General features: G+C 40.3%; 2 protein-coding genes across 2 annotated transcripts in view; both read left to right on the top strand.

Annotated features, from left to right (window-relative positions):
• Positions 1-4,214: 4,214 nt before the first annotated feature.
• On the top strand, positions 4,215-7,538 carry POLR2D (RNA polymerase II subunit D). Its single transcript, XM_075716754.1, has 4 exons — positions 4,215-4,287; positions 5,751-5,931; positions 6,395-6,490; positions 7,249-7,538. The coding sequence occupies exons 1-4, from the start codon at positions 4,215-4,217 to the stop codon at positions 7,325-7,327; spliced, it is 429 nt and encodes a 142-aa protein (XP_075572869.1). The 3' UTR covers positions 7,328-7,538.
• A 2,398-nt stretch (positions 7,539-9,936) lies between these two features.
• Positions 9,937-22,374, top strand: part of WDR33 (WD repeat domain 33) — a 71,594-nt gene continuing 59,156 nt past the window's right edge. Inside the window, exon 1 of the mRNA XM_075716901.1 lies at positions 9,937-9,983. The gene's annotated coding sequence lies outside the window, so the exon portion shown is untranslated. The remainder of the gene's footprint in view (positions 9,984-22,374) is intronic.

Raw genomic sequence — 22,374 nt, forward strand, 5'->3', positions numbered from 1 at the left:
GATGAAATCTTTCTCATCTAGAAAGATGAACAATATACTACATGTATGAATACCAAACCTCTAAATTACATTAAATGTTCAGAACCAGGGAGGTTGCCAGAATGGGATGACAGCTGTCTGGAAGCACAGAAATAGTCAAGACAGGCTCACTAGAAGAAAGGGAAGAAAAATGGTAGGAAATTTAAAACCAAAGATTAAATATGTTTCATTAATAATGGCATAGCAAAGTATTTTTGTATCCTGAAATAATGTTTGCTTGACAATAACCTAATAGTTGTCATGATGGTGAAATACATAAAGCACATACGTGCAGAATTCTGTATCATGCTGAAAATCCTGAATTTGTAAATCTGGCTTAAACTACCAAAATTGTTGGTTGGTTGGTTGGTTTTGTCTTTTAAAATGAACTAATGAAAACAGATTATCTGTACTTCACAGGTTGTAGTCTTCAGGTGATGTAAAATTGTTATTTCAGGAAAAAGAAACACCCATCTTTCTAGATTCTTACTAAATATTTTACTGTTTGCTTTGGGATAGGATCAATTGATTTGTATAATAGTTCTGATGTACATACCTCTGGCTTAAATGTTTTTTCCATACACTTTCAGGTTATTACTCATTTTCTATTTATAGCAGACGTATAGTTAAAGATCCTACATTTCCTGTTTGTGATTCTTGGGAAGGGCAGCCCTGGATATCAATGAAGAACAGGTATAAGACCCCCAAAAAATCACAACCAAACCAAGGGGAAGGGTAGTTTTGACTTAAATATGCTCGAGAAGTTCATTGACTTCAGTGCAATTACAAAGCAAAAACCTGTTTTCAGAAAATACGCTGCTGGTACTAGTAAAGCTAGAAAGTAAATCCCTGATGCAGTATGAGGAGTGGGTTGAGTGAGGAGGACTCTGTGGCTTACATGATTCCCAGGTGACTCATTGTAAATTCTGAAGTCAACCATAAAACTAGCATCCACTGTTGTCATGTGCCCAGGTAAGTTATCAAGTATATTCTCTCAGCTTCTTTGTGGCTAGAATAGTGACTTGTATATTCTTATGGCATATGTTTTTCCCTACTTGATTTTCTTGGTTTCATATTGAATCAGTCAGACATAAAATCTTTGTCCCAGTGTCCTTCATCAGAGGTTCTTTCATGTGTGTTGCTTTCTGTAATTGCAGTGACACTCAGCAGCTCACAATGAAGATGCGGCCAGGTAGAAAGGTGTACGTATGACTGCACACTGAAATAGTTCAATCCAGACTAAATATAAACCAGGATAATTCTCCAGAAAACACTTTCTTCTGTTTTTATTTCTGTTTGAAATAAGAAATGAAATTAATTAGTCATTTACCACTCACTTCCTTCTAAAAACACATTACAGAAAGGTTAGGAGAAATCTCTACAAGATACTTCAAATGAAGAATACTTGAGCATTTTTATTCTAAACACAAAGAATTTTATTTCTGGACAAAATTTATAAGCTATCTAATTGGGATTAAGAAATGACACTTCTTGAGGATAAAAATTAAAACCAGAACACTTTCCCATGCGACTCAATACATTAATATTTATATTGACCTATGTATTATGAGGATTGCTCTCAAACTGAATTGTAGTACGTGGTGCAGTAGGATAGAAAAGTTCCTTTTTGCTACAATCTGGGAAAAGATGACCTGTGAATATGTTTGATGATCACTCCCAGGATTTTGACTTATTCCTATAATGTGCTAGAAATGTTGATGATAATGAAAAAAGACTACTGTTTCAATATCCTAATCTTACCACTTTTAATCCATCAAAAACTCTTATTTTTTTTAAGTTGGGGGTTTTGACACTCCACACAAAATACATAATTACTGCTAGAAAGCTTCAAACTGCTAGGAAGATAACATTTCTTCTGCTGGTGAATTAGAAGGAAACCATATTACAAAGTGTGGTTATACTAATAATAGGACATCCTTGTTATTAGTTCTTCCTACATTTTATTACACAGAGGTATTTAGCTAAGCTTTTTTTAAGGTCTGTGTTGGTGCAGCTAGTTGTTACTGGCTCTGTTTTTAAATTATGGCAATGCAGAAATTACCATAGTAGGTCTGTCTAACAGTCCACTATCTAGTATCATGTCTCCAGCAAGGGTCAATACTTTTTGCCCTGGAATATGGAATACTAGAGAATCTGATCATGAGAAATTAGATTTGGGGTTTTTTGGGTTTTTTTTTTCCCCCCAATCAGTTCACTTTAGGATATGACCAGTAAATATGCCTGAAAAGTCCTATAGTCAGTCACTTTATTTTAATCTCTCATCTTCCTTTTTGCTATGCACATTTTCCAATTGAATTGATAAATACTGAAACAGTCATTATTAGTGAGGAAGAAGCCAGTGCATTTTAAAAATAACAAAGGAAAAGTCAGGTACTCTGTTATGTTTGATTTGTTGCAGTAGCCGAACAATATTTACTGTAGTTTTGTAAGTGCATTTTTTAAACTCTTAAAAAAAAAAAAAAGGGGGGGGGGGGTCAGAAGCGAGCAGGTTCCATTCAGGAATGTTCTTATTTGTCTCTTACTTGACTCTTGAGACCTTAACCAAACACATCAGTGATAATGAGCCTTTCTCTTTCATGATAGCCTCTTTAGCTGTACTTATAAACTCTTGCAAATATCTGGCTCTCTCTTAATTGTTTTAGGTTTTGTACACTTAAGTAGAACAGATCCTTGGGGAAAAACAAAAGTGAAATTAATAACTTAAACCTCTGCAAGCTACCTACTGCTCTGAGAATCATGATGTTCTGAGTAGATGGGTTATTTGAGAAGCCATCAGGATTCCAAGTGATTTTAAATGCTTCTCTCGTCAATCTGGCACAGATTCCTTATTTTCTTGTAAGCCTAATTGAAATTGTTTAATTTGCCAGATGTTCCCTCAGATATTTTCATTCTATCTTCCTGAATATCTGCTTGTACCACTTAACAAATTAGTTTTCAATCAGTTTCTCTGCCATGCTCATTTATCCAGATAACAAATGTTAAAAGATCTATGATTTGACCCCTTTGTATTCTTGTAGTTTCTTCTTAATGTGTTCCTTCTCCCAGCATGCAGGAAACGATTCACCTAGGCACCGATGTAAAGTCATGAGAACGGGAGTTGTTTCATCATAAATCCTCCAACAGTCTATTTTTGCCTTTCTCTAAGGGCGCAGGATGACATAGTAAGGTCTGATAAGACGATTACTTTAAGAGTCTTTGGCTGGTTAGGCACTTACATGTGAGCTCTCCAGGGAAAATACTACTCCATAAGTTACTCTGCTGGCAGTGTTCCTATGACATAGTGTCAGGAGAACTATAATCACTTTCAGCCTACCTATGACTTTTACAGGTCTATAGATTACTTCTGGATAGTCTGAAAAAGTAACCTCCCTTTCAAAGTGTGTTATTAATGGTATCAATACACCTTCTCACAGACTGAGGTATATTAATCACAGTGAGCTAGATAGAAATTCTGGTGCAAACGGTTACAGTTTTCCTAAGGTCAAGGTTTGCTATCTAGCTGGAGGATGTTCTGGTAGCAAAATGGCTGTAGCTCCCTGATCCACTTCTGGTGGGAAGCCAGACAGGTGAAGATGCATCTGCTGCCTCAGTGGTCCCCACGTGCTTCTGGGCAAATGGGTGCTGCTGTGTAGGGTCTGATGAAGGGGACCAGCAGAGTTTCGAGTTCTTCAGTTACTTCCTAAATGACTGACCCCAAGGAGCCTTCCACCGGGTTTGCTCGTGTCGAAGATGAGCGCGGTTTCCAGGAGCGTTCCCTCCGCAGCCTGCTCTCCCGGGCCGTGGTTTATGCCTTGTGAGACTCTCGGCCCACAACGCCTTGTCCTGTCACAGCTATCTGGCCTGCCTTCGCAGTAATAAAGCTCCAGCGCCCCACTGCTTTCGGTCTGTAGGAGCTAACTTCTAAGTGAGCTTAAGCACAACTTTGAGGGCTGTGTTTTGTGCGCGGGCGCTGAGGCGCCCCGTTCCCGCCGCTTGCCCTCGCTGCCCCGGAGGGGGAACCGCGCTCTTTTATACCCTCAGCGCCACAGCCGTGCGCAGATGACAACCAGCCCTCCCGGCAGCGTTCACGCACCGCTCCTCCCTCGCCGCCTCCCGGCAGCGCCGGGTGTCTCCGCGGCGGGGCTGGAGAGGCGCCGCGCTTCCGGGCGGCGGGGTTTCCGGTGCCGGCTGAGGCGATGGCGGCGGGCGGCAGCGATCCGCGGGCGGCGGACGTGGAGGAGGACGCCTCGCAGCTCGTCTTCCCCAAAGGTGCGCGCCGTGGGGCGGCCGCCCGCGTGAGGGGGCGGCGGTTGGAGGGGGCGGCGGTTGGGGCGGGCGGCGGTTGGGGCTGGCGGCGGCCGCTGGGCAGCGCGCGGAGCCCGCGGGCGCCTCTGAGGGAGCGAGCGAGCGAGCCCTCGCGCGCGGCGCCGGCCCCGCCGAGCCGCTCCTTGGACCGGGGCCCCGCCGGTCACGGAGACACCGGCTACACCGCCCCAGGTGTTAAAAATCAGGGGTAATACACCATGGCTGTATTTGGGGAACCCGTGATTGCGAGAATGTGGCTCTTCTTACTTATGTGGAGCACTGCGTGCGTGTACAGCAATAAAAAAATTCTTCGTATGAGGTTGTAGCAAGAAGATTCTTCATTTTTGGTGCAGCCATTACTTTCTAATCGATGTTTCTTAACAGGAGGATAGTGCAGCACTTTTGGAAACCAGCTGCCCAGAGCCTGAGTTGTAACTAGGGACGCTAACAGTCTATTTTTTTCAGAAAACTATTCAGTATGAATTACAGAGCTGTATGAATTCCTTAGAGCTGCCTTGGAAGAGGACAAAAAAAAAAAAAGGCGGGGGAGGGGTAATCGTGCTACATTTTTTAACAAAAAGCATAGTCCTGAAAGACTGGGGTTTGGATGTTTTTACACTAAAACCTATAGCCTACCCATGTTCAGCCCAAGTTACTTTACTGCTCCATGTAAAATAAAGGTTGCCAGTCCCTCTAGCACTGCCCTGTAGCTGACTGCTTTTATTAAACAGTGCTGAAGGGCGCCCTGGGATGCCAGCTCTGATCCTGCTGCTTTGAACAGCTCGTACTGCTGATGCTGAAAGACCTTCTTGTTCCTGAATTATGATTGTTACTGGAATGATGATTATGATGATGATGAACAAAACTAAGGAGAGTTGGCTAAAAAGGGGGAAAAAATCTGTTAAGATTAGTTAAAACTTTTTTCCTGATGATAATAAAGTGGGTCAATTACCCTTGCAAGTAAATGAAGCCTTTTTTAAAATATTCAACAGCATCCACATTTACTTTAAGAACTCCTCATAGGCTTCCAAAGACCATGGACTTAACTTTTGAACTTTTTTTAGTGTTACAGTTCTAAATATTTTTTTCTATTTTTCTAAGTCACATATTACTTAAGTTCTGCCAAAAATAGGTGGAAAAAACATGGCAAAAATGTGACAAATCAGGTAGTTAGGGCTGCAAATGTAAAATGTGTGGTCAAAAAGACAAACACATTTCATTGTCACTCAAAACGCTGTAATTTTTATCAGCATTTTCAGTATGAAATGCTGCCTAATCATTGGTGAAAAGGCTTGCACAATCACAGTGAAACACATTGTTCATTTCTTTATTGCCTAAAGCTAAATTTACATAGAAAGCTTCTGTAAGTGGACTTTTTCATCCATGCTTTACCTTTTTTATGCTGATGTTCACTCATTCAAATGTAGAATTTGAAACTGCGGAAACTCTTCTAAATTCAGAAGTACATATGCTTCTTGAGCATCGTAAGCAACAGAATGAGAGTGCAGAAGATGAGCAGGAGCTTTCAGAAGTCTTCATGAAAACGTTGAACTACACAGCACGCTTCAGCCGCTTCAAAAACCGTGAAACCATTGCCAGTGTCCGTAGGTGAGTGGAAAAAAGTTAGGGTCTAAGACTAGACTGGAGTGTTTGGTGTGTAATATTGATGTTGCTTTATGAAAGTACAGTTTAGTGGTGTTTCCTGATTTGTACTATAATTCCGAATCTTGTCTTTCTGAAGAGGCAAGAAATTTGATCATAACTCTTCATAGAGGGTTGTACTTTGTCTAGGTCAAGCCTTCTGAACTGTTTTGTTTTCAGGATTTAAATGACAGCTGATCGGAGTAAATGGGAGGATTTTGTAGACTTTGTAGAGTAATTCTGGGGTAGTGGAGTTAACAGATGTGACTTTTTTTTTCTCTGTGCAGTTATATGAGTCTTTCCTCCTGAAAAAACATTGACTTCAGTGCCAAAAGCAGAGTGAAAAAAAGATACCTATTTTGTTTGGTTTATGCCCTTTTATATTTCTAGCTTACTTGTAATTTCACCGAGTTATTGTCTTTCCTTACAGTTTGCTGCTCCAGAAAAAGCTCCATAAATTTGAACTGGCATGTTTGGCTAACTTGTGTCCCGAGACAGCTGAGGAAGCAAAAGCTTTGATTCCCAGGTGAGCATTTATATATTGTATATACTTTCCTGTGATCTAAAGCCAGCTGTGGGCTGGTGCCCTCTCTTCGATCTACCTCTGTTGATGGAAAAACTTTTGGTTTCAGTCTCTCTTCACATACCCATTGATCTGACAGTGAGGCAATCTTTGTATGTGTCCTTCATGACACTTCTGACATTTACTAGATTAAGTGTAAACAGCTTAAATTGGGGTTCTTAGCCCACCCAGCTGTGTTTGGTTTTTTGTTTGGGTTTGTTTTTTTTTCCTGTTGGAGCAAATGACACTGCTCCTATGAACTGTTTTTTGTGGATAATGTACAGGGGAGCAGTAACTTCTTCATATCTTGATTTGTTACCTTATGGCCTGAGACAGAGGAGAGAATGAAACACTTATCTGAATTACAGTTTCTTCCTTGTATGCTAAGATTTCATAGCAAGACTGGACTGACTTATGAGCATGAGGCTATATGCACTTCATTTAGAGGTCTATTTAAACCTCTACCTTGCCTTTTTGACAAAACATCTTGAAATTATTCAGTCCTGGGAAGGATGGAGTTTTGTCATTTAAAGAGGAGGCACTGCACAGGGATTAGAGCGGTGTTTGTACAGTAACGTTACAGATGGTTCCTGGTGGTACCACACAGGTGGGCAATGAGGGGTGTTGAGACTGACGGGAGAGAATTATGGCTGTCTGAAACACATCTGCGGGGAGATTATTTCTAAAACCTTTAATCTACCCTCATTGTTCTTATCTTGCAGCCTGGAGGGCCGATTTGAAGATGAGGAATTACAGCAGATTCTTGACGACATTCAGACTAAACGCAGCTTCCAGTATTAAGGTTAACCCTCAACCCCTTTATCTGAACAGAAAAACCTGGGAACTTTGACTGTTTCTCAGCCCACTGGACCAGTCCAGCTCCTGGCTGAGTAAGGGGAGTTGTGGATACAGGGTACTCCAGTGCTGTGTCGTACGCAGGTGCATTCAGACTGGAGATCAGTGTAGGCCTTTTGGTTTGTTCCACGTGTGAGTTGGCAAGGGTGCCTGTATTGTGAGAGCCAAAGAACCTGAAAAGCCTTTTTCCAGTGGCTCAAGTATTTGTTTCTTCCAAATCCCTCTCCCCAATTTGGGAATTTTCAACATGTTTCTGTTTTTTAGCAGAAATGTAGATGTGACTTTTTTTTTGTGAACTTGTAAAAGAGATGGACAAAATTGTTCTTGACTCTGGGAAGGTTTAGTGATGGGCAGCATCAATTCCTGTGGTGGTTTTTTTGTTTGTTTTTTTTTATAGTTTGATCAGGACAGTGGATTTTTACAGTTTCAATAATTTTCTATTATTGTTTAGTGTAAATTAAAAGATATTTCTAATTAAGGCTGTGTGTTTTATAAACACTAGGTGCATATTATTGTTTTATTAATGAGGAGCTTTTTGATAAACAGATCCTGTGATTATTAACCTGTGTTGGAGATCTGGGGACTCCCAAGTGTGTAATAACGCAAGTACAATTTAGGACGGTCAGACAGGCATTATTAACTACGGTCATAGCGAGAGAACATTTGGACAGCATCTCCCTCTCTGCTCCCCTGTTTTCTGCCAAGTGATCGCAGATACCCAACCTATATACTGTTTCAGAAAGGAAAAAGGTGGAGAAAACCAGTCGTTTTGATGTTAGCAAAGCCAGGTGTCCATCCTGGGAGGGATGGACTCCTTAAGTAGCTTGCTAACTGCCACAGTTCTAAGAAGGAATCAAACAGTGAGTAAGGTGACACTACAGAGGGATGGCTCTTGGTGGAGCCTATGGGAGCGGCACACCCAGTATTAGCTCAGAAGTGGGGAGTTGGCAACAATCACAGACTGCTAGCTTTTAGTTGAATGTTCTTTTAGTTAAGATAAACTTTTTAGCCAGCCCTCTCAAATCTTAAATATTAGTAATTTCGCCACCACACCTGGAAGAAGGAAAATTTTGCGGGAAAGAACAGCTGGGGAAGGATGGGTGTGTTAAGGCACTGCTTGTGATGGTAAGTAATAGAGTTTCACTGGCGTTGCAAAAGGGAGAGAAATACAATATTATTTCAGCTCTTACTGGAAGCTTAATGTTGCCGTTATGCTGGAAGGCTAAGCTGGTTTATGTCAACTCGTTGGGCTACCTCAACCGAGGCACGTTGCCTCACTGCAAATAGCATTTATTTCTGTGCTTTAGTGGCGTTACATCTCCTGCAAGCCAATAAACCAGACATGCCTTTCTAATTAACCACAGTAACTTTAACTGCATCAGAATAATTATAAATAAAGAACAAAGACAGAAGCAAGGTGGCATGGTGAATCTTTATTTTATAAAGCTCAGTGGCCCTTTTTGATACAGGATAAGCTTTCCGGTACTGCTCCCACTGTAACTCAGTCTGCCCTTTGAAATGTTTCTGTTCAAGCAGCTTTATGACATTTTCATCTTTTAAATACACAGGCTCTCATATCTTAATGAGAAGTCATTGTTGTTAAAAAAGCCAAAGCTCTAGACCCCTTTACCTACACTTCTGCATAAAATGACATAATAATTATAATTGGGAGTCATTATTACTTTGTAAGCTAACATAAGACTCCCGAGGGGGAGTGTAACAGACTTAGCGACCTGAAGTGATCTCAGGAGATTTGCACCATCCTCCACAAGTAGATAATTATGAGCACTGAGATTAGTTGTTCTTGATTGTTGTACTTTGAAACCTGGTAATCAGGACGGGGAAGAGGAAGGGAAGATGCGCAAGGGAATTGCATGAGGTGCGATTCTGTGGTAGCGCCTGGCTGTTTGGTGAACACGCTGAGTATTAACATGAAGCAGTACAGAAATACAGAGCTATGCGAGATGTTGGATTGGAAACAATATTTTGTCCAGCTGCTGGTACTAGCCGTACCCCTTTTGGAGAGGCTGGAGCCAGCAGATGCGGCAGCAGAGGCCGTGTTGCCCACAGCATTGTCAGAGCAGAGGCCCGGGGGCGCAGCTTCCCTCCGCGGCGGGTTCGCGGGTTGAATTTTGGTCATCCTCTTCCCCCAGCAAGACGCGAGCGGGGCACCGGGCGCGGCCCTCTCCGGGGAAGCGCCTCCGGGCCCGCGGCCGCCTGCCCGCCCGTCAGTGCGCAGGCGCGCACCTCTTCGCGCCTCCACCCGCGAGGGGAAGGGGCGGGGGGAACCGGGCTTCCGGCAGCGCGGGCGCGGGCCGTGGCACGGCGGGAGGCTCGCGGAAGCAGCACGCGCCCGGCCTCGCGCGCCTGCGCACTGGCACGGTCATCCAGCCGCCGTGCCCTCGCGAGCGCTGGGGCCGCCTCTCGCGCCGCCGGGCGTGTTGACGTAGGGCGCGTGCGCCGCCCGGTCGCTGGTGGGGGAAGGAAGATGGCGGCCGGCCGCGGTGGGGGCTCGTGAGGCGGCGGCTTCCGGGGCCGGAGGGACGAGGCGAGTGGTGAGGCGACAGGGCGCGGAGTCGGGGTACGAGAGACCGGCTGGGCGGTGAGTACGGCTCGGTGCCGGGCCGCTGACGGGGCGGGCGCGGGGGTGAGCAGCCTGGGAAGTGCGGCTGCCTCCGCCATTTTTAGGCCGCGGCCCAGAAGCTGTGTGGCCAGGGCCGGGAAGAGCCCGAGCCCCGGCGCGGCCCGCCAGCGTCGGAGGGTGGGTGCAGCAGTGGGAGGCGGCGGGGCTGCCCGGGCTGGGTCGCCCTCGGGAGCGCGGGGCCCAGGCCTTGTCCGCGGGATGAGCTGAGCGCAGGGCCCAGCTCCGCGGCGCCGGGCCCATGGGGTGGGGTGTGCTGGAGGGCTGAGGTGGCGGCGAAAGCTGGGGCTGAGAGCACGCAGGTGCTCCCCTTTCGTGCCTGCTGCATAGGTGTCTGGTGGTGACCTCGCCCGAGTGTCTCAGTCCTGTCTTTTTATACTTTTTTGGGGTTGTTTTTTTTTTTTTAACAATACTACTGTTCTTCTCTCTGCCTTGGAATTGAGCAGAGATCGGGTTGTGACTGCTTGAAGATACGGCTTGGGAAGCCCTGGCCATTACGGGTAGATACAGCAATGTGTCGCAGGCACTTGCTTATTCGGGAAGGGTGGGTGGATTTTATGACAATATGGTGGCACGTTCCACTGATTGAGACTCACCAGCCTACGATTATGACATGGGTAGCAAACCTAGGTGACCTGTTAAATTTGAAAAAATACTTCAGCATTTTTCCATTTGAGAGAACTCATTAAACTTTGTGCCTTCTTGAACACGGGTGTTATTTCTCTCTTGCTGACTGTTAGCTTCTTGTTATGAGTAGATAGCTGTATGGTTTCAAATACAGTCTTTTGAAATATTGGTACTCATTTGAATGCATCTGTTTGTCTTACAAAAGTTGTCATAGGTAAGTAGTTCTGTACTGTACTGGTTTTGTACCCCTTTATATCCTTAATAGCAATTTGTGAGTAGTATTTGGGAATCTGTTTTCCTATGTAGACGTTAGTCCCTCATCCTTCTTGCAACAGATTTTTATTCTTTTATGCTTTTCCTGTCTCAAACTGTTCTGTCCTTCCTTTAAGAAAGGCAGCACTACGTACATGTTTGTCAGAGAGTTTATAGTATGCAAACATTATTGTGTCAAAATACTTTGGCGTTCCCTCTTCCTGAATTCTTTATTAGCTAAATTGACTTTTACTTCTCAACAGTTTGCTGCAATATTCTGCCATCATCTTTAGTACAAGAATATATAATCATAAAACATATTTCAAAATCTGGTTCTTAACATCTTGTTCAGTTGTGCTGTAGTATTTCTAATGGGAAGATCTGAAAATGTAGTTAAAAGACTTCTAATTTAAACACTCAGCACGGTAAGAATAAACTGGCATGCCTTTAATTGCTTTGCTCTTAGCACTTTTGGAGTTCTCTGTCCAACTCTACAGTTTAGAAGGTGAGCTTTACACAACCTTCCTGCATTTGACTGTTTCAGAAGTGGATGGAACTACCAGATTATATTAAGAGCATCAATTTTGAGAAACAGATATTGAAAGTCAGGGAAAAAAACAAATCTCTTTGAGCTGCAGAGAATTAGGTGCTAGTAGCTGGTGTACATTTAAATTAATGCTCTACTCCTGGAGCTGCTGAAACCTTTTAACTTAAATGTCAGTCACTATAAACAGTTAAAGTCTTTCTCTGTTACCTGAGGTGTTGGTTCTCCATTGAATCCTTGTACCAGTAAACAGTAGACTGTTTTGATCATTGGAATTGAAAATTTCTCATCAGTTTTGTATTCCTGTTAGTAGCAGATGTTAGCACAGGAAGTAATAACGTAGTGATCCTAAATTGCGCTTGAGATGGAGGTACTAGAAGTGCCTTTTTTTACTGCAGCCAAGAGAGGCCTTGATCTGAGGAATGGATGAGAAAGCTTCTGGCTTGTTCCCATCTGCTAGGGCAGAAGTCTTAGTCTTCTGACTCACCTGAAAAAAAATATCATGGAGAAGACTTTTGGTTGAGTAGGGATATGGAAGGAATACAATTTAACTTTTTACTGAGATGAGTCAATGCAAAGTATTTCACTTCCTGCATCTGCTAGCGACAAGGTTGATATCTAGGGAATTTCCATAGTTGGTTCACTCACGCTGGAAATGAAAACAACTTTAGCCTTGCCTAGATATTACTCTAGCTTATAATTTAGGAAACCACTCGTATCTTTGTGCAGGAAAGTTGTAAAAACAAGCTGAAAACTTGCATCTGTAGTGTGTTTGTGAGTGTTACGAAATTTGTTCTTTATTTGCCGTATTTTCATTCTTGACATTGTGTCATTTTGCTATTGAAAGTTTTATACAAAGTAAAAATACAGATATGCAGGTTTGGTTGGTATAGTTAATGAAGAAATGTCATTGATAAGTAAACCTCAGTTAAACTGAACATTGTTAGAGCTTAATGGTGGGGAGTGGATATGGTGAACATCTTTCAAAAGATTAAAAGAACCTTAGTTCTCTTCTCATAGAGAACTCTGAAAGTAAGAGCAGAGAAGTAGATTTTTTTGATAGCTAAATTAATTCTTTGTTTGTATTATGTTATTATTCATTTCACTTCAATTTAGAGCATCCATGATACCATATTTTTAAAATGGTGCTAAGCTTAACAGCAATCCATTCTCGGTCACTAGAATTTAAAAAAAAAAAAAAAAACTACTCAGCATTTAATAGAATGTCATTTCTGGTTCAACCTGCTCTCCACACTCAGGCTGGGTGTACCAATCATTCTGTTGTGAAACTTGAAATGTGATATGAAGTATATATTTACCATGAAGGAAAGTAAGCTAGTTTCTTTTCTGTTGTGCAATATTAATTCTGATAACACATTCAATATAAAGACTGCATGCACAGCGATGTGAAATGCTGGTTAAAATTCTTCAGTTTACGGTAATGTAGATTAAACTTTATGGTGGGAAAAGGTAAGGCCTGAATGTGTTACAGCATAGTAGAAGCCTGTGTTTTTGTGGAGGTTGTAATTAGAAAAGTGGCTAAGTATTCTAGCTCTTCATTGTTTATTTTAAAAGGTTTTATTTCAAGCTTCTTCCCCTTGTCTAAAGGGGGCTTGATTTAAAGAAGGAAAAAAACCAAAACCACACAAAAAACTAACCCAGAAAGAAACATGAAAACTGTAGTACTTCTTAATAGCTTAAGCACAAGTCAGGACATAAGAGTTTAAATCTGCTACTGACTTGATACTTGATCCATTATACTTTTTTGGTATAGTTCCTTCTCACTTGCTTAGAGTGATCACAGTTTAGATTTATAAGGAATTCTCCAAATGTGGAGGGATACTAGAGACCGAATTATTTTATGCTTTGAAATTAAGCTAACTGGTATTGTTCCTGTTTTACCTCTGCACCAAATTATAAAATGGAAGAAGTATGATTCTGTGTAGCAAGAATGGCCATGATAAACAGATCCCAGTTTACTTAGGGAGGTGTGTACCTGGTTTTCACTTGAGGCAGGGGGAACCAAACCCCGTTCATTGAGATACCTTGTTGAACAGGAAGAATAAGTGACAACTTCCATAATATGGGATAATCTCTAATGCTGGAAATCCATGTAAATATACTTTAAAGATTGAAAAATGTGCCACATGTAATAACAATGAATTGTGCTGAGTAAATTGCAATGAAGTCTTATCAGGAGTTGGGGGTTCTGTTCTAAGTAGCTTCATGAGCCATTGCTTTTATCACAATTTCCCTCAGCTGTAGGAAGAAAGACTTGCTCTACGGTATTAAACTTTACTGTTGACTAACCCTGATAAAACTTTTGTGTTGCACACAAGTGTTGTTTCAAACAATTTTGTGGAAGTGTTCTTACACATATATAGAATATAAAAAGTATAAGCAATTTTTCACATTCTTCAGACACAAATGAAAGCATCTCTTCCTCTCTGGACACTTACATACTGCAACAAGTAACCCTGGTACATTTTTTTTCTATCAAAAAAGGAGTTAGAACTTTATCTTCAATTTCATTTTTCATTTAAATAGGATTTTTTTTTCCATACGTTGTTGTTAAATCTGACTGCTTCTCATTTTCTGTTTACTTTTAATTAGTGAGTTAATTTTGATACAAAGAACAACAACATGCTTATCATGAGCTCATTGCTGTTATTTAATTAGTTGTCACCATAATGAAATGTGCTGGTTCAAAAAAATAATTGGATGTAACCTAGAATTCTTAGTTCTTTTAAATAATTAAAATCATAATGTTCTGCTGCCTGTCTTCTCTTGGTACCAGAGTTCATACAGTGGTGCAGGCAGCTGTACAGGGATACCCCTTCCGTGAGCAGAAGTGTGATGTTTGTTTTTAATCTGGCTCAGTTTTCTGTTTTGGCCTGTGTAGTAGAAACACTAGTTCTGGAACTGGTGAGGCGGTAGAGAAAGAGGGGGTGATGGGAACTATGTGTCTCTGCCATAGCATTGACTTACAGTCATTGAGTGACTGTAACCACATGTTGAGAGGCAGTATGCTCTGTTCTTAGTTGATATGGCAGATATATCAGCTCTTCATAAAATACATCCCTAAATGTTTAAGATCATGTCTATTTAGTACCAAGTTTTAATTTAAGGCAGTTGGTCATGAAGCTTGAATTTAGCTTGCTCTTAGTCACTCACTTGTAACTTTACCCAAAAGTGAGTACCCCTGAGTTGAACAGTGTGGCAGGATAGGCTAAAAGCAGTTTTGCAACAAAAAGTATGGATGTGTTGACACCGATCAGTTCTGTATATTAGTGTTTTATACGCTTGAAGATGAGCACACAGATACTTGAAATAATCCGTGTTGCTTGGGTTTAAACATTTGAGGGTTCCTTTAAATTGTTTTCCCAAACCCAAAAGAAACATGATACAAAAGAATATATTAACATGTCCTTTTTCTAAAGGGAGGCCAGAGGCTGGCTAACAAGGAGTCTGTAGTATTTTATGAGTTTGGTGTAGTTTCATGTTCATTACGAAGTTTCGGCAACACAGTGATTTGTATTTTACTATGGGTGTATGAGTGTTCATCTGCAAATTTGAGTCAGGCAGGAGCTGCACTTTGGGTTGGATAAGTAGTGCCACAGCTCCAGCTGATGCAAGTGCTTGACTTGCAGCCTGAGGACTGCATAATGGTGCAGGTCTACCCTGTCCAGTGCACGTTTGCAGTCAGTTAAACTGGCATTGCAGCCCAAAGTGGTAATTTCCCCTGCTTCTGGTCATTTGGTTTTTTTCTCCTGTGTCAGTAGAGGCATTCCTGGAACTCTGCAGTAAGTTGGCTGAGAAGCTGCTCTGGGTTTTGACTAACATTAGCAAAAAGAGTATCTTAACGCAGAGCAGTTTCTTAGGTCAATAGCCAGTGTGGTCACCGGATGTTCATGTTGGCTCAGAGGAGGGGTAATGAAGGATGGGAACACACCACTGGGGTCAAGGCAGGACTGCTTTTTTCCGTGTCAGCAGTTTTAGGTTGGCTTCAGGTCATTATGGAACTTGATCTCAGCAATCCTTTAGACTCTTCCCACCATGCTGAAGTTCACTCAGCAGCTATCGCTGCAGTTAAATTGTGTGATCATGATGAGCAGTCACGCTTCCTACCCATTGCCCTCCTTCCCCCAACCCCAGTAAAAATCACCAGTTAACTTTGAAAATGCCTGTCTTCCTACTGGGGCATGTTTGTAAGCAATCCATTACATTTGTTTGCAGAGACTAGTGAAATTTTATTATTATATCACAAGAAAAATTATAGATTGCCCAAATTTGCAAGTAGGAGGACTGCAGACTAAGTGTTAATATAGTGTGTTCATTCTGCGATGTTTGCACTGTTCTAAATTATGCAGTTTGGAGTTAAACTCATAATTGAGTCAGTCATCAAACCACGTTTTGCAATCTTTTTCTGCTGGTGGATGAAAATATTTTGGTCTCCTCAGCAAATTTAAGCCTAATAAATAAACTATCTATTTCTAATAATATCTTTTGTAGAGTCTTGACTAATATAATAAACCACAGCTGCCAAGCTTTCTGTAGAGTAAGATGAAAATACTGACCTAGATCTGTTGACTGAAGTGCTGCTTTTGGCAGGAAAGCTTGCTGATATTCTCAAGGCAGGTGATACGAAGTGGGAAAGAAATGCCAAGGGATTTTAGACCTTTGGAGAACTTAGTTTTCAAAACTGAAACTCTCTGGTGACATGCACTTCTACTGAATTGTCATTTCTGTGAGGAGCTTGACTCTTCCTGTAATTGGGGAAAATCTTATACTGAAAACCCTTGCTTTTCGAAGGCTTTATGTGGGATTTATGTATGTGAACTTGAATTTCCTTTACTGAAAAATGTATTGATAGAGAAGATTAATACGTGCTTTTATTGAACAGTACTAAATGGTGAATGTGGAGACTATTTACAAAAGAAGCTTAAACGTGGCTGAGTAGTGTATATATATCTTCATAATCATATACAGGCATTTGCATGGCTTGTAATTCATGAGAAAGACCAGAAAAGTTATATTCCTGGAAGAGCTGGCTGTGTGATTCCAGTTAAAAGCAAGTGTATTTCTAATTAATTTTCAGTTGTGTGAGCAAGTGGTGTACATCAGCCATCAATTCATAAAGCATTCCAGTATTGTAAGTTCTTTTATATAGAAGGATCTCAATGTTGACTATGTTTTAAAATAGGCATGTTTCTGACAAAACTTTTAGAACTGCTTGAGTGATGTTATGTAGACTTTTAAACATTGAGAGCTTAAAATTACAGTAGTTATTACAGTTTATTTTTTCCTATTGTAAGTTTGTTCCTCATTGGATTAAACAGTTTCTAGCCTAACCAGTAGCAAACAGGGATTATGCATTGATCTTCCACACCAAACTCTGGCAAAAGAGTAGTTTACATACATACTAGACTTTTAAATCTTAACTGGAGCAAATATTGAGAAACTACACTTTTGAATTCTGTCTTTATCCACATAAATAATCTACAGTCAGAACTTTACTTGATCAAAGTAATTTAGAACTGCTGTTTTCTTTCGCTATTTTAATAATTGGGGGGGGGTGGTTGGTTGATGGGGTTTTGGTTTTTTGTTTGGTTTTTTAACTTCTCTGAGTCACCAGTAAGTCAATAATGGGAAGCATTGTTAATATAAGTATGGTTTGAATTTCTCTAGCAGGGTCCATAAGGCTTCTTTAGCAGCATTGTGTGCTTTGATAAAGTTTGAATTGTTCTCTCCAATTCCACTACTCTTGCTTAAGGGTGTGTCTATTAGCTACGTCTGGGCAACTGTAGGTATTAATTTGCATCTTTTCCTATAAACATAGCTGCTAATTTAACTGCTTGAAAACCTTGAGTTTTGCTTCGTGAGGAAAACAAGCAAATCTGTCTTGGATAAATCTTTCTGTGTGCATCTGCTACATCTTTTTATCAAAAGAGAATCAAAAACCCTTGAGGGAGAAAGATCTCCTTGGATATTGCTAGGAAAATACTGTGGAGTAGTATGTTATAGGGCATTTATTCTGCAGTGTGGCTGTAAAAGTGCTTACTATCTTCTTTTCTTATATTAAATACATGAAGTATGTAAGTAACCTTGACTTGTCCAGAAGATGGAGGCTGTCACACAAAGGCTCTGCTTCTGGATGCGAGTTAGCTGGAGTGTAGATGTGGGTGGTGAATGGCTTTTACCATTAAAATATGCAATTAAATTAAAAGAAGTTCTTTTGTCTTGAAGTGTTCTATTGAAGTACAAGATCTCTTTTTGGAGAGGGAAGTAGAAAAAGAATCTTTGAAATACAGTTAACTACTGAAAAAATTGCTTTTAGTTGTGGGGTGTTTTTTACCTTCTTACGCTTCCACCATATAAAGACACATTTTTACACATGATAGCATTGTTTCCCTTCCTCCTGCTCCCCCTTCCGGACTTCAGTTTCTTAGTTACAGAAACTTGAGATGCTATTCTTTTACCTTTATTTGGCCCAGAAACTGGTATGGCAAAAAGCATTGCTTTGTCAGAAGACTGGCCCAGGTAACACTAAGGGGGGGGGGGGGGGGGGGGGGCAGGGAGGAGAGCATTCTTTGGGTCATAAAATAGAGATTTTTCTTAATTCTTCTCTTTTGATGCTTTCAACATTTGCTTTTACATAAAAGTTACAAGAGTTTTGGGTATGTTTGTTAAGCATTCGATAGATACAGGTTATGAAAGGTGAATCTTTATAATAAGTTAGAACTCTTACTAATTCCCAAGTCTTACTAAAAAGACTTTGATACCTTCTTGTCAGCATTGAATTTACCTTAGGGACTCAGGTACTCAACTTTGTTTAATGTATTAAAATGTATGTTTCTCTCCCATAGTGTGAAGAGAATCAAACTGTTAGATTGTGTGGACTTCCGAAACAAACACACTGGTTGCTGTGTTTCCCTACTTAAGTTTTGTCCTGCAAACTGTTATAGTCCTTCTAGTCCTTTTCCCTTCCGCTGATCATAAAGTTCTCTGAAGATGTTTTTGTAGGATTTCTTGCCACTCTGTTGTATCCTGTCATGTGTCTGTCCGTCCCCCAGCTGTTTGTGTGTTTTATACAAATGAGGGCTTGAGTCTTCTAAGGAGTTGTCTCCTGCCAGGAGCCACGTATAGACAATGAACGCAAAATGGCTGCATTTCTTCCATATGGTACCTAAATGATAATTTGTCTCTAGAGTCCTGTGAAGTTCTAGTTCGATCATAAGTCAGCTAAGGAGGAAAGATGATGATAGTGTGGTGATTTGGGGTTCATGTACCTAAACAGTAGCACTTGAGTTGAGAGGGACCTAGACATGCTTGAGGAATGGGTCAGCAGAAACCTGCTGAAGGTTGGCAAGGAGACGTGCAGAGTTCTTTCTCCATGTGCCGGCATCGCCTCATGGATTTGTACAAGCTGCAAAGTGACTGGCTGAAGAGCAATCTTGCTGAAGAGGACCTGACAGTTACTGTCAATGTCAAGTTGAATATGAATCAACAATATGTCCTCCTTATAAATGAAGGTGAACTGTATATTGGGTGAAACGAGGAGGAGTGTCCCAAGCAGATTCAGCTGTGATTTTTTTACCAAGATTAGTGTTAGTTCAGCAGGTCCTGATGTAAAACCAGCTGAAGAATATCTTGATATTTAGGATTAGCAAGGATGAGAGGCCTTTTTTGTTTTTAAACTGCTTTTCCTTTGTTGTTTTTTAGTAGTTGTCGTGCTATGGTATATGATTTAAAAGTTAGTCTAAAGTTTTGTTTCCTGACAAAATGGTAGCTCCAAGGTAAGGCAGCATCAAGTAATCACTTCAGCATGAAAACCAAGCTGGATGTATTTCAGCCAGTTAGATGAATTGCTATTATCATAGTGACTCACAGTAGTAAAAGACAGTCTGGATTATAATCTAAATGCAGGTCTTGAGAAATGCGAAGCAGGAGTCAAGATAAAGGAATATATTGGTAGTTTAATGGGAGGAAGAATATTGTTTTATTATTAAAAATTATTAAAATATTGCAAGTAAACTTTAACTTAAGGCAAAACTATCAAATCAGTAATACTGAAATCATGGCAGTAGACCAAATCCTGTGCATCTTCTGAGGTTTAGGTGCTGTCTGCCAAATGTACTCTTACTGCAATTGGTTGCTTCTGTGTTTGTTTTGAAGTACACTTCAAGAAACTTGCTGTACAAGTTGCTTTTGTGAGGTGCAGAAAGGGACTCATTCTAGGATGTTTTACTTGTGAAAGCAGTTTTCTCTAGTGTGGCCAAAGTGGTAAAGCAGGACCCGTCTCTTGAGTCCTGTTAACTAATGTATTTTGACTTTTTTATGATGTACTTAAGCACCTGTCTTCTGTAAATATGTCTATTTTAGAATGAGTCAAGGGTTTAGTTTGAATATAACATGAGGAATATTTGACACTCATTGCATTATTAGGTATTTGTTTAGAACTAAAAATGCAAAATTTGAAGAAAGTGTTAAATGTACGTGTAAATTGTGTGCAGCTAAGACTCAGCTGTTGAAGATTGTCCCCCAGGCCCTGTAACCTGAAACTTTCAGACTGGCTGTTTGAAGTTTTTCCCTGTGATAGCCCATTCTCCCTTGGACTTTCAGATTTCTTCATTTCAAATTTTGTCTGTATGCTTTCTCTACTATTTCAGAGGTTCTTGGGCATAGTGTGTTTGTATGTGAAATTTCAAAGGTGTAGGGCTTTTGTCAATTAAGTATCAGTACCACTTTTCTTCCTGCACAGAATAAACCGTTTGAACTGCATTAAAATAACCACTGTACAGTAAAAATGATTGTTTTCTTGATAGATATGTTAGAAATGTTACATGTTCTGTCCTTTCAGACTCCATATCGTGTGTGTATGTGTTTGGGTTGTGTTAAAAATCCAAAGGTCTAAACTTTGTGGTGAAACTAGGCATAATGAAAGTACAGAACTGAAGTAAAAGGGGAAAAAAAATTCCTTCTGCATTTTTAGGTCCTTGATCATGCCAATGTAATAGATTCAGGGCTGTGTATGAAACAAATCCTTGAAGAGTCTCCAAATAAGAAGAGGTGGTTGAACCTTTTGGGCAGAGTAGTTTATTTTGACTTAGCCAATGGTTAATGTAAGTATCTGTTTCTGTGTTTCTGATGAAGATGTAGGAGTTTGTTGGTGGGGGGTTGGTTTGTTTGGGCGGGGGGGGCAGGAGTGGGTTACATTTTCTGTTGAAATAGAATGACTGGAATAGGGAAAGCTGCCAAATCCTTTTCCCCCCACTTTGCATGGTCAAATTTTAAAACCCATTTCTGGGAAAGTTTTATTCACAAATAAAATACATTAGAGAACTGATGCTGATGTATATTGGGAGTACAGCAGTAGAGCCCTGGGGAAATCTGCTTGCTGCAGAGAGCAGTAATGTTGCTTAATAGCAGTCTCATATAATACAGGTCAATATTTTTGTCTTGAGTTTTGTGGTCTGCTGTGTTACGGACCTCCAGCACCTGTGGATAATTAAGGAGTCTATTCTCAGATTGTACGAATGGTCTTATTTTACTTAGGTTTAAACTTAACTATAGTCATGTCTGCATGTCTTCTAGAAAATTTTTGGAGGTCTGCATATAAAAATGCAGAAAACTACATGCTGTCACTGTGCCTTATGTAATTCAAAAGTGGGAATAAGATTTTTAAATACATTTTAAATAAGGACAAGAACCTTATGCAAATTTTTCTACTGGTAAAACATTTTTTTGTCTGCTTTTGACAAAAATATATCATTTCATGACCACCGGCCTAAGTTGGACAACTTTGCACTTCATTGTTGTGTCTCATTGACCAATGCAAACTTTCCTTATCACTGGGGTATATGCTCTTTTTACAAAAAGTGACATTCTGTTAATGCAGTTCAAAGTCAAGATGGGTCACAGAGTGGCTTTGCAGATCAGAATGTATTTTTTTAGCTGGTTTTATATTCCTGCTTAATACAGCCATTATCTGACATAACTAGTGGGGAAGATACCATCTAGTTATAGAACTGTAAATCAATAAAGATCCATAACATTCTTTCTGGACTAAATTTGTTTAGATGTAGCACTTTCGATGAAGCAGCTTTATCTGACCAAAATCTATGATCTAAAAAAGGCTGTTAAAAAAAAAAAAAGTACTCGTGAAATTATTTGAGGTTCTTGAGTGCCTCGCACAAATGTACAATTTTCAGACTTTAGGTGATCTTGTTTTGTAAATCTGATTAAATGTTTTTCCAATACAATAGGAAATGGAAACACAAGCAATTCAAGGAATTGGTCAAATTAATATATTCTTTACTAGATCTGCAAATCAGCATCACTTTTTCTTTTTCATAGTTTTTCTGTGTTTTTAGAGTGGAATTATCTAATATACTATGAAGGAAACTTATGATCAATCTTTTCTTCAGAAAAATTATGATATCTGCATAGAGCAGAAGCAAAGAAAGTCACCTCTGCTGTGAGAGTTTAATTCATTGGCAGACATGCAAATTAGTTTCAGCAGATTTCAAGTGTATCTTCAGAAAAATGTGGTGGAAGCTTGCTGCTGCTAGTGCTGTTTTTGCAGCATATTTGGTAATGTGAGTTCCTAATACTTGAAGATTATAAGCAAATCTGCTTCAGTGAATGAAGCAGGGGAGATGCAGAAACGCTGATTCAAAACTAATCTGCTCAGGTTCGTTTCCTGTTTAAAAGAGGAATTATTTTGGGAATGCCTAGTTTAGACAGTTTAAAATATTAGGAAGACCATTTACTTAAGATTACATGGTTTGCAAAAGTGAAGAATTCTTTTTCTATGTAACCCCGTACCTGGTGATTTTATGCCTTTCAAGAAATGTCTGTGAGTCTTAACAGTCTCTCACTCTCTTCAGCCTTTACCAGGATGGCTGGCTCTATTCCTGTGTAATAGAG

Source organism: Pelecanus crispus, chromosome 9 (assembly GCF_030463565.1).
Source record: "Pelecanus crispus isolate bPelCri1 chromosome 9, bPelCri1.pri, whole genome shotgun sequence".
NCBI lineage: Eukaryota > Metazoa > Chordata > Aves > Pelecaniformes > Pelecanidae > Pelecanus > Pelecanus crispus.